Raw genomic sequence first — 13,368 nt, forward strand, 5'->3', positions numbered from 1 at the left:
TTCCTCCCCAACTTGCTTCTTGGTCATGATGTTTGTGCAGGAATAGAAACCCTGACTAAGACATCCACTTCTACCACCTTGACCACATTTTCATAGGCCCACTGTGTAATGACAGGGTGTCTGAGGAAAGAGGCTGGCTGTCCATAGAATGGGTTGTCCTATCTACTTGATTATTGGACTCCTCCTCAGCTAAAGTCATCTTTTGATGAGCGTTTACATGAGACTCAAGTGTCTTTACGTCCTTTGCTAATTTGGAGAGATTTAGCCACATACTTCTTCCCCAATGGGTCCTTCTCATCCATTTTCCAATCATGCTCCTTCCAAGTGCCTGACCACCCAGCCAATCCATTGGTGACAGCCTATGAATTTGTGAGCAATTATGTACCTGGTCATTTCTCCTTTCAAACAAAATATATGACCATGAGTACTGTCCAAAGTGCTGCCCACTGTGAAGATTTCCCTTCCCTGGTCATCACACAGTGTAATGCAGCAGCTGTTCACTTCTGGGTGGTGCCTGAACAGTGTATAGAACCATCAGTAAACCAGGCCCTAGTCTTCTCTTCCTCAGTCAGCCAATCACAAGGCATGTCCCATGGGGCTGGATGTGCATGCTTGGCGGCAGACCTTTTGTTGTTCTTGTCGTTTTGGTTTTGGATTTTTTTGGGCGGGGTGTGTTTGGGGGGGTGTTTGTTTATGTTTGTTTGTTTGTTTGAGAGAGGTTTGTTTTTGTGTATCCCTGAATGCCCTGGAACTCACTCTATAGACCAGATTGTCCTTTAACTCCCAGAGAGCTGCCTGCCTCTGCCTTCTAAGTGCTGGAATTAAAGGTGTGCACTACCACAGCATGGTACCAGACGGTATTACTAACAGGAGTAGAAACCATAGGCATTTGGGCAACCTCTTTGGATCTGCTTGTACCCAGTCGCATATATACCACTTCCATTTGATGATGGTTTGCTGCTATGCATGTCTTACTTTATAACTTCATGGGTCAGATAATATTTAGCTCATAATAGGCAGCTCAGGTCACATGTTATCTTGGCAGCCCATTGCCAAATGTTCAGTTTCCACAAAGGCCCATTTGCAGACCAAGAGCTGCCTCTGAAAGAGAGAATAGTCATCTGCAGATGATGGTAGAGCCTTACTCTAAAATATCATAGATCTCTTCTGTGATTCACCTATAGCAGCCTGCCAAAGGTTCCAAATAGCATCTCTATCTACCACTGACACCTTAAATACCATTGGGTCTTCTGGATCATACCACCCAAGTGTAGAGCAGCCTACACAGCAGCCTGGTCCTATTGAAGAGCCTTTTCCCATTCCAGGCCCAACACAAAGCTAAAATCATTCAGAGTCACTTGGTATATAGGCCAGAACAACACACCCAAGTGAGGAATGTGCTGTCTACAGAATCCAAATCGACCCACTAAATATTTTGCTGCTTTGCTGGTGGTGGGAGGGGACAGGTACAATAACTTATCCTCCACCTTAGAGGAAGTATCTCTGTATGTCCCACATCACTGGACTTCTAAGAATTTCACTGAGGTAGAAGGCTCTTGAAATCTGGTTGAACTTATCTCCCATTGTCTGATAAGCATATGTGTTACCAAGTCCAAAGTGGCTGCTACATCCTGCTCACTTGGTCCAGTCAGCATAATGTAGTGCACCAATGTGATGTTTTATGGAAAAGACTGACAATGAAGATCTCTTCTAAGTTATGGCACAGGGTTGGAGAGCTAATATACCCTTTTGGTAAAACTGTGAAGTTATACTACTGGCCTTGCCAACTGAAAGCAAGTTGCTTTTGGTGGTCCTTATTGCCAGGTATTGAGAAAAAAAAAAAGGCATTTGCTAGATCAATAGCTGCATACCATGTACCAGGAGATTCTGCTCTCAAGTGAGGAGACCACATCTGATGCAGTAGCTGAAGTTGGGTCAGCACTTGATGGAGTTGTTAGTGGTCAATGTCATTCTCTACATCTGCCTATCTTCTATACTGGCCAGATAGAAGAGTTCAAGTCCTTGACAGTGGAGCTAATCTCTACAGTTCCTCTAGGGAGGTGATAGTGTTTTTAATTCACTATTTTCCAAGACTTCCATTTAGCCTTACCAACCAAAATAGCCCTTACTCTATAGATCAGGGGACCAATGTGAGAATTCTGCCAACTTGTACCTATATCTATCTCAACTATATATTCTAGGAATGAAGAAATAACCACAGGGTGAGTTCTGGGAACCACTGGGCTTACTACGAGTCAGAATTCAGCCAAAACTCCATTAATCACCTTGCCTCCAGAAGCCCCTACTGTTACTGGAGATCCACAATGACTCTTGGGGGTCTTCTGGAATCAGGGTCAATTCAGAACCCAGATCCAATAGACTGCGGAAAGTCTGATTGTTTCCTGCCCTTTACTGTACAGTTATCCTTGTAAAAGGCCAGAGGTTTGCCTAAGAAAGAACTGGAAAAAGGCTAACAGAAAAACTTTTAAGTATTGTATCAAGGTCCTTCCTTGGGGCATCCTGGCTGTCCCTTCATTCAAGGGGTTCAGAGTCTGCAAACTGGCTCCAGTCTGGAATTGGCTCACAGGCTGACATTCTCTTTGCCACTAGCCAATGTAGCCTTTCTTTCATTTCCTTGGGAATTTTCCTGCTTATACAGATCCAACAAAAATGCAGTAGGCTTCTTATCTATTAGCCAGTAGCAAAGATCCATATGAGTCATGCCACCATGAAAACCTCATTGCCTCTGCTGCCCATTATAGGTTAGGCTATTATGGAAATTGCTTTGTCTGTACTGCCCATTATGATAACTACAGTCACCTTTGGCAATTCAGTGCTACCACCTGGCCCGTGCTACTTTGGGGTCCAATTAAACCCATTGCATTTCATTCATCCGACTGAGCATCAGTGTCTCCAACCCTAAGGTCTGGTACAAGGAAAAAGGTGACAACCAAGCCCTTCAGATGTGCTCCTGTGCCTCTTACCATTTTGCATCTTATAGGATTAGTGAAGGGCATGGCTTCTGGGCCTTCCCATTGTAGAGGATTAGGTTTTATGCAGAGTATCCAGTCTAGAATTACAGTTTAAATGAGCCTTAAAAATCCTTCATCAACACTAAGCTAAGGGATATCAGGCATCTATAACTCATTTTCAGTTTGCCGGCCATCTTTTACAAATCCTTCAGCCAACCATTTAAACTTTTGACCCTCTAGCCCCTTTTCTGTAACTTCCTAAGCTTCCAAATTAAGCCTAGAATCTCTACTCAGAGGACCCAAATCAATAAACCCAGCCTAATCCAATTTCATGTTCCTTCTGCCATCTCACACCCTTAAAATCTATTCCAATATATATTCTCCAGACTTCTGCTTGAATGAATTAGCAAACTCAGTCAGCTCTTTAGTATGTAATGGGTGTATCTCTTCATAGACTACACTTTCTACCTCCCCTCTGCTTAGCTTTAAGTCTGATTATAGGTCTAGAGGTGACTATTGGTGGGCCCTGAAGGACATTAGTATTGTCTTACCTGTCATTTCCTTTAAAGAAGATCATTGCTGGTTTAGCAGACATGAAGAACTAATTTCCTCAGTCAAAGGTGGGAAAGACAATCTTTCAGGGGATGGAGTATGAGCACATCTTCTTAAGGGTGGAAACACTACTTCCTCAGGTGAGATAAACCTGTGATAATTTGTGGGTTCAAAGTTCTCAGCTTCAATAGGGTCCTCCCACACATCTCCATCCAAAGTTACAGGATCCCATTCTTTACCAATTGATGTCCTTCAACACTGACACCATACAAGGCAGAGGCTTGAGTTTTCACTGTAAGTCAGCCAAGCTTATAATGAGAGTTTGGGTTGGGTTACCTCAGCTTGAGCTCCTGGAGCTCCTGGAGAGGAACGTCTCTTCCAGAGCACACTTAGGAACCTTTAGACTACTTTCGCATGCCTGGAGCCAGCCAGTTTTACCACTTGAGCTCATTGTTATCCTTCACTGCATGCTGAGATGCTAGAATTTAGTTAATGTTTATCATGGAACCCATTCTTTTCTTTGCCAGTTTATACAGAGATGCTAGGAGCAACCAACCAGCATCAACCATTTTCCTTATTTTTCCACAAACTGTCAAAAAATTTTATATACAGAGTAACCAAATTCCTTGCCTCTTACACTTGGTGAATCAGAATAACACAATGCATTTGTCTCCTTAGGTTTGTAAAATAATTTACACCATGAACTTTCAGCACTCTCCAAGCTTCTAAGAGAGGCTTCAGTAACTGTAGGAGTTGGCAGATTGGAAAGCCTATTCCAGATACTTAGAATTCATCTTCATACTTCTGTTTTCTCTAGAACTATTTAGTCAACGTTCTTCAGAGGAACATAACTGAAAGAATACCTATCTACCTATATCTATATATACACATATAAGTATATAGAGGGGTGCATTTACTAGAATGGCTTACAGGCTTTGGTCCATCTAGTCCAATAGCTGTCTACCAATACAAGGACCAAGAATCCATCTGCCTGCTCCCAGTAGATGTTTTATGAATGAATGATAACTAATCTGTAATCATCCCATAGTAGTTATCATAAACACTCAGGGCCTCCTAGATGCTTAGTCCCCAGCAGTGGAACTATTCTGGAGTGCAGTGGAACCTTTAGACAGTGGAACCTCACTGGAAGAAGTAAATCCCCGGAGGCCCTTAAATTTTGATAGCTGGCCCTACTCTCTATTTGTTCTTGGATTTCTGCCTATGACACAGTGTGGCTGGCCACTGCATACTCCTGCTGCCGTGTCTTCCCCATCATGATCAAGCACAGCCTTTAAACTCTTGTTCCCTTTTCTGGTTTGCTCTTCTATTGCTGTGACAAAATACCACGACTAAGAGCATCTTAGAGAGAAAGAGTTAAATTCATCTTATACTTCCAGGTCACAGTTCACCCTGATAAGGAGAAGAACTGGAGAAGGAACTCAAGGCAGGAACCCAGAAGAATGCTGCTTACTGGCTTGCTCCCTCCAGTTTGCTCAGTTAGATCTCATATAAAAACCCAGGGCCACCTGACAGGGGTGACTCCACCCACAGTGGGTTGGGCCTTTTCATATTAATCATTAATCAAGAACATGGCCCCCGCTACCACCCCACTTGCCTACAAGTCAATCTGACTGAGGCTTTTTCTCCCCACTGCAGTTCTGTTTTCCTGAGTGACCCTAGTTTATGTGTCACCAAAAACCAAATCAGCATGCTATGCTAGTCTCTGTCTGAATCTATTCTCTGTAACCTCCCTAAGCGGGGATTGTGACTTTACCATTTGGCAGTCATGTAATTCTTGTCTTCTTACAGATAGGGCCTTGAAACTATGTGTTCACTTTCTTCTCCCCTAAATGCACTATCGTGGGCTTCCAGAATATATGCTAACTCCAGGAAGCTCTGAAGTTAACTAAAAGGCTGATAAGAGTCTACACAATGGCATGAGCCCAGACCCCGGAAAGTGAGGCCACAATCAAGTTAACACTGGGTGTCTTTGTGAAGTAAGACAATGCAGCAGCCCCAACATGGCTCATGCTACCTCCACAGTGGCTCCATACTCAACTCCTTGGTCTTTCCAAAATTGCTCCTTTACTGGTAAAATGAAATAAATTTTGCTGACTATACACTGGACCACCTCCATGGAAAACAGCCCTGAGATCACAGAGAAATTTTATAAAGTATTCCAAGAAATGTCCAGTAAAAGAAAATTTACTGGAATTGGGGAGGAGGTTGGCAAACACCATCTGGAGAGAAAAAAAAGCCCAAGTCTCATTTGGCCACCTGTTATCTCTCTGAAGCAGCTCAGGAGGGAGCTCCCTCAGGCCCCTCCCTCCACAGCAGAACGAGGCTTAATAGCAAGCATAGTACTAGGGATTCCCTATTAAGCATGGGCCAAGAATTTTGTCAAGAGTCGGCTATTTAACAACAGCAGGAACAATGGCTACCATTACTGACTAGTTACTGATTGCAACGCACTGCAGTAGGACCTTCCAGAGATTGTCTGTACATGGCAATGAACAAGCCACAGAGGGACCAGGTATATATATTTTTCTTCAAAAGATTTATTTATTTTATGTATATAAGTACACTGTAGCTGTACAGATGGTTGTGAGCCTTCATATGGCTGTTGGGAATTTAATTTAGGACCTCTGCTCCCTCTTGCTTAGTCTCTGCTCACTCAGGCCCAAAGATTTATTAATTAGTATAAATAAGTACATTGTAGCTGTCTTTAGATGCATCTCATTTTTGGTGGTTGTGAGCCACCATGTGGTTGCTGGGATTTGAACTCAGGAGCTTTGGAAGAACAGTCAGTGCTCTTACCTGCTGAGCCATCTTGCCAGCCCCCAAGGTATATATTTTAAAGTTGTTTCAATAGTCTGTTATTTCCCAAGTCCATCAGTTTCTGAGATCTTTCTCTGTCAGCTCTTTTCAACACCAGACAGCAAACCCACATCATGGCAAATTCTAACCTTACCTCAGTAGGCAGATACCCCAAGGAAAGAGAATATCAAATGAATAAGCCCTTTAGACAGAAGACAATCAAACACTTAGGGGATTGGGATTGATGTTCCAGGAAATGTTCACTACAGTTTTAAAAGAAAAGTTTGGAAATGATCGGTAAATTACTTAGGACTTCCATACCCAAAAGTCTGAAATGCTAGCACACAGAGAAATTTAATTTAGATTTCTTTAACACGCTCTCTCCTGATAAGCGAGCATTCAGTATATAAATGGGATGCAACCTGACTGCCAAATTGCAACACAGAATGGAGAAAATTTGTCATTTTGAAATGCTAAGGGAGTTCTTACTAACAGCTTTCTCATCTTGTAAAACTATTATTTTTCTGAACCATAATATGATTTATAAGCCTCAGCTGAATTTTATACTTTTGATGGGAATTGTCTCAAAGTAAAAAATGCAATTTCTCAGAATATAAAATTCTCTTAGGAGCTGACCAAATGAGGGATAAAGTGAAACAATTTCTCCAAGTAAGAGGATCAAGGACTTGGTCCCTGCAAACACACTGCATGTGGGAATGTTTGTCTTCCTCAGCAATCGATCCTGGCTCCTCTGGACTCTCCAGGGTTACACCAACCATCCAAATCCTGTAGTGCTGTCCTAGGTCCAGTGCCCCCAAGCACCCTCAGATCCCCTCAGACCTCTGCCAAGTTACAGGTCCCTATATCCAACACCCACTAGACGAGATTGCCCTCACATCCCATAGCCCGTTAGTCTCCAACACTCTTCTCCACAGACTGTTTCCTTTTGCTGAATCCTAATACTGAAACAATGGCAAAATCTATCATGATTTTTAGTCCCAGCTCTCAAGAAGTTTGTGATGCAGCACAGAGATCAGGAAAAAAACAAGCAGTCGCTCCATGGGTAGTAAGTGTTGTGCCTGGAGTATCCCAAGATCTCTCGCTCGCCTAGGAAAGGTGCTCAGTCAGGGAATCAACCTGAAAAGAGGAACATCCTGGTTGGGTATGAACTGCGTACTGAAATGTGTGTGTGCGTGTGCGTGTATGCATGTGTGTGTGTGTGTGTGTGTGTATGTGTGTATACCCACCCTGTATTGCTATACCAGGAGGCTAGCAGAGAGAGCCTGTGAGCATGGAATTGGAAAGACTTGGAGTGAGGGTCCTGGAAAGAGGTGAAGCCAGATCCCACGCACTAGATGAGAAACAAAACGTGGGTCCCTACTTGATCACCACTGGGTTTGAAACCCAAAGGGCATGATACAGAGGCCTAGCCATAGCCAGCCCTTGCATGGCCTTCTTCAGGCAATCACAGCTCTGAAGAACCACTGTGGTCTCAGCTCTCCACAGAGTACACCAGAAGATGTTGAAATGAATTCAAGGAAAATCTATTAGGGGATAACATTTTATAGTTGTATATATACATACATACATATATACATGTATATATATATATATATATATATTTATATATATATATATTTCATACACATATATGTACATACATATACATGTACCTTCTCCTTAATTTAAAGGTGCCATAAGATCAAGGACTTCAGAGACAGATGGGGACAGCTTTAGCCCAGACCTCCTATATCTTCATGAGTCTTACCTGTAAGATAAGAGAAGAACAAACACAGTTTTATCTCAAATCCTGCAGAAACCAAGAACCTTTCATACTAAATTAATACCTAGGTATTTGTAGTTTTAACTTACCCTTCTGTTGCAATGAACTGACATTTTGCTACAGAACACTGACATGCTTAATTATAGGAGAGTTAGTGGCACACACACTCTATTTCTAGTATCTGAAAATGCCTGTATTAAAAGATACATCAATCCCAAACATGTCAAATGGGAAAATTGAAATATTAAATGTAAGTAATATGAAATATACATGTATACACAGCATAGCATAACATATGGTAAGACTATATACAAATATATACACAATACATATAATATATATAGTCTTACATATATTGTATATATTTTATATTTTTATATAGTAAGACCACATGTGTATGTGTGTATATGTATACACACACACATACACATATGTATACATGTATATGTATATACATGTATACATATATATATGTATATATATATGTGTATACACACACACATATATAATCCTAAATACAGACTGGTGCATGACCAAGGGTACAGATATGACAAAGACAATTATATTTTTTGTTATTATTTATGCATATGAGTGTTTTGCCGGTATGTACCACTTTCATTCCCGAAGCTTCAGAGGCCAGAAGACAGCATCAGATACCCTGTAACTGGAGTTACCAAGGCTTTGTGAGCCACCATGTGGGTGCTGACAACTGAACCTGGGTCTTCTGAAAGAACAGTGAGTGCTCTTAGCTTCTGAGCCATCCCCTGGCCCTGATCGCGTGTTTTGGCTTTTAAGCCCATGTTTGTTTTACTTATTTACTTCTGTAACTAGGTGGTGACAAGGAGAGGGAGTCTCATGCATGCTAAACAAGGGCTCTGTTCTGAGCTATATCCCAGCTCCCAGATTATATTTTGTTACTGGTGGTAATGGTGGGTTTTAAACTTTATTTTATTTGTGTGTGAGTATGCATGTGTGTGCATGAGTATGTACATGTGTGTGCATGAGCATGTGCATGTGTGTGCATACCTCTGTGTGTATGTGTGTGTGTATGTGTGTGTGTGTGTGTGTGTGTGTGTGTGTGGTGCAGAGTGGAGGCTGTGCCTTGGAGGCTGGAAGAGTCTACCAAGTACCCTGGAGAGAGAATTACAGGTGCTTGTGACCTGCTTGACATGGGTCTGTGGTCTAACCTTGGGTTCTCTGAAAGTACAGCAAGTGCTCTAAGCTGCTGAGACAGCTCTCCGTTCCTGTGTTTTGTTTTGTTTAAGATAAAGATTGTTTTGTTTTGTTTTTTAAAGAAAGTGAGAGAGCTTGTGTTTTATATAGTCTCAAGAGGTGAAAAACCTGGAGAGCTTATAGGAAATATACAGCTTCCACTTGTGGTCTCTATAAATTTTCACAGTCGTATTTTTCTATAGTTAGGGGTAAGTGCTGTTTATGCCCGTGCTTTGAAGTAATAGATTTTACCATTGTCTTCTTCACAGGAAATTGAAAAGCATACAGGGCATTCCTTGCAGGTGCTTGCAAAGGTTGATTATGGGTATTTAACTAAGATGGAATAACGTCAGAATTCTGGAGCCCGGGGAGCTTGCCATGCAGTGGTGACAGATGAGGATGAGGGTGTTTCAGGAGGGCTGTAAAAAGCTTTCCACACCATGTTAGTTTATCATCCTGGTGTAGTTGGGACGTAAAATATCCCCTTTAAGCTCATATGTTTGAACCTTCAGCTAGGGTATTGTATTGGGAGGTCATGGAACACCTTGGAGGTGGAACCTTCTTCCATGATATGGGTCTTTGGAGGGCAGGCTTGAGGTTCATAGCCCTGCCTTGCTTCCTGACCCATTGAGGTGCAAGCATGTGGCTGCTGTGCTTCTGCCTGAGCAGAGCCCTGTGTCTCCATGCCTTACCTTCTGTGACGCCTGTCATGATGAACTGTGTTCCCTCGAACTGTGACCTGCACAGACCATTCATTCTTCCTTTAAGGTGTTCTTTGTCAGGTATTTTGCCTAAGCAATAAGAGAAGAATCTGTCTCAGTTAGGTTTTCTATTGCCATGATAGGACATTATGACCAAAAGCAACTTGGGGAGGAAAGAGTTTATTTCATCGTGTAGCTCAGTCAGTCATGAAAGGGAGTCAGAGCAGGAACTTGGAGGCAGGAACTGATGCAGAGGCATGGAGAAATTACTGGCATGCTCCTCATGGCTTGCTCAGCCTGCCTCTTCTTATAGCCTGCAAGACCACTAGACCCGGGGTGAACTTCCCCCCTTATCAATCAAGAAAATGCCCTATGAAGCTTGTCCTGCAGGCCAGTCTGTTGGAGGCATTTTCTCAATTTAGGTTCCCTCTTCCAAAATGACTCTACTTGTATCAAGTTGGCATAAAACTAGCCAGCAGAAAAACTAATATCCCTGCAGTCCAGTCATTCTCAAATATTTATTGTGAGAGTACGTTATTGAAATAAAGCTTGATTTGCATGGGACGTCTATACCACATGACACACCAAGCTTTTGTCACATATTGGCCCAAGTACTCTTTTGAAAGAGCAGATCTGGTTATCTCCGTCCTGGGGCATGCTCCCCAAAGACATCCATCAAATTTTGAGTGAAAGGCCATTTCTCAGTGGGCCCTGCGTCACATGGTGTTGGACTATTTACCTTCCCACTCCCCTCACATCATTTCCTTGACTTTCTACTTATGCATCCTCCAGCAAGCCCATGTCCTCCTCTTGCCTCAATGACTTTGTAAACAATGCCCTCTCCTTTTCTTCTCTCTTCTAATTGCCTAGTTAGTGCCTGCTCTTCCAATCTCAGCTGAGCTATTCTTTCTCAGGGAAGCATTTCCCAGCTTGGTCAGATCTCTCTCTTCTACACTCTGTAGATGTTTCCATGGTAGCACTCAATCACGGTTAGCTGTGGGTTTGATTATTTTATGCTTCCCCCTCCTGTGATATGAACTTTAGGAATGAGCTGAGTGGCCCCATCCCTATTGTTCATAATGGCCCTGGTGCCCTCCTCAGTGCCAGCCACTAAACATGCCCTCTGGCTATCATTTTGTTGAAAATGTGGCCCATAAATACTATAAGAAGACAAAAGGAAGGAAGTTTCCATGGTTGGCGTGAGGAGGGAGCCTTCCACTGAACCAGAACTGTGGATCTTAGGCCCTTCTTAGGAGGTCTGCACTCCTGCAGGGGTCCCTCAGGCACAGGCGAGAGGCACCCTGACAAGTATGAACAAGAGGCTTTGCTGTTTGGATTTGAGGTAGGGATGGCTATAATTCTCTTGGCCTGAGGGAACTTCCCCCCTTAATGGTCAAGAGAACAGATAAAATGATCAAAGTCATTTTGTATAGACGGGAAGTATATTTCATGTACTTATTTCAACATCTTGTCTCTCTTGGGTGGGGAAAGACTGTAAAAAAAACATCTGTAAAGCTGGCCTGAATTGTATTCTTTTGTGCAAGACTGGACGTAGCATAGACATTTCTTTGGAAAGTCATCTTGGCCTTTGCCCAGACCATTGGGGAAATTGTCTCTATTCAGTACAGATCCCCATAGAGAACGTGGGCCAGTTCCTAGGTCTGGAATCATGGGAGTCAAACAGTTATTCAGTGTGGTCAGCTCTAATGGAGTCAGGGATGCCTTTATCTGTTAAATAGGGTGAATCGAAGTGAAAATTACCTTTTGATTGAGTAGCATTGCTGAAGAAAATCAATAGAAATGGCTCGAGATTTATCGGCACCGGCTCAATTTTAAGTGTCGTAGACTCTTAAATTGCTGGAACACTGGGTTTCAGGATCCATCCTTCTCAAGGCCAATGGAAAATAAACAAGGGAGTGAGTTAAGGGAGAAACTGCATGTCTGTTCTGTCCCAAAGGAAGAGGAAATATGTGCTGACCAAAGCTAAGTTGTTTGCAACCTCAAAATATGCATTCTAAATTCTAAGAGCCCACGTTTGACGTGTTTAAGAGAGAGAGACCACAGCTGACGTTGCCTTTGTTCAGAGTGTAGGAGATGGTTTTGTCTAGACTTTCAGAAATGATATAGAATGACATTTTTAGAACAAATCAAAAAATAGTTTTAGATTCCTCTTTTTCCCTTCAGGAAAAGGATTTGACATGCTTCTGAAATCTGAATGTGGTAGATCTATAAATGGCCTCCATCATTTAATAAGAAGAGGAAAGGAAAATGAGCCATTGAGAAAAGAAGCTGAAAATGTCTTTGGTTTATGTTCTGACTTCGATAGCAGTGCCATCAGTAGTGATCCAGCATCTGGTGGAGAGAGGATGGTTTTTATAGGCACGTGCTAGGCTGCTGACATACATTTCCTGAGAGTTCTCAGGGTGACACCATGGGACAGGTTTTGCTTGTCTGTTCATGGATGAAGAGACAGAAGCCACAGAGCCACCAAACATGGGTGTCTAAGCAAGAACTGTTTGACTGTCCCTCTAAGCCTGCCCCTCTCACCACTGTGTTGATGTCTTCTTTCCCCACAGGGCCAGCATTGTACAGAAACGCATTATTTATTTTCAAGACGAGGGCTCCCTGACCAAGAAGCTGTGTGAACAGGGTAAGAACATGCAGATGGGGGAGGGGGAGGTAAGGGAGGGCTCTTTCAGGTTAAGCATGGCTGCAGGAATTCAGGCAATGGGTCTTTCTGAGTTCCCCTGGGCTCTGCCTCCTCACGTAGCTCTGATTTTTAATCTGGCTGTGTGCTATGGATAATTGGATCCGCCTTAAGCTCTAATTACTCGGCTTGATTCCCTGGGTAGGAGATAATGTACCTTATATTGGTGCTGTCTTCTTATTTTTGTGAAACAGTGATTATTCTGAAGAGGTTCCTTGGAATAATTCACAGGACTTAATTAAGGAATGCACAGTTGTGTACCTTTAAAAAGCCTACGGTGGCTCTCTGGAATAACCACCCTCCAGAACTTGCATGGTATCTGAGTAATATGGGGGATTTTCTCAAAAAAAAAAACCTTGTGATTTTACCACATCCAAGGCTCTGGTCCTCAGACTGCAAGTTCATAAACGCCCTTTCCTTAGATTGAAACATTCTAATAAATATTCTTTTTTTCTGGTGCTAGGAATCAAATTTGGTGCCTTGTGCATGCTATCTAAGCACTTTAGCACTGAGCTACAGCCATGCCTGGGACTGGAACATTCTAATAAAGTAGACTGGGTGTTTACAGAAAGGGCCTGGGCTCAGATTAGGCCTAGCTTAGATCTGCTTCTGTTGCACAGCCTA

At 42.6% G+C, this 13,368-nt stretch overlaps 1 protein-coding gene across 1 annotated transcript in view; it reads left to right on the forward strand.

Moving 5' to 3' along the window:
• Spon1 (spondin 1) overlaps positions 1-13,368 on the forward strand; it is a 283,458-nt gene that overhangs the window by 106,657 nt on the left and 163,433 nt on the right. Inside the window, exon 4 of the mRNA XM_031387957.1 lies at positions 12,614-12,687. Coding sequence (XP_031243817.1) covers positions 12,614-12,687 — 74 coding nt within the window. The remainder of the gene's footprint in view (positions 1-12,613; positions 12,688-13,368) is intronic.

Source organism: Mastomys coucha, unplaced genomic scaffold, assembly GCF_008632895.1.
Source record: "Mastomys coucha isolate ucsf_1 unplaced genomic scaffold, UCSF_Mcou_1 pScaffold21, whole genome shotgun sequence".
Taxonomy (NCBI): domain Eukaryota; kingdom Metazoa; phylum Chordata; class Mammalia; order Rodentia; family Muridae; genus Mastomys; species Mastomys coucha.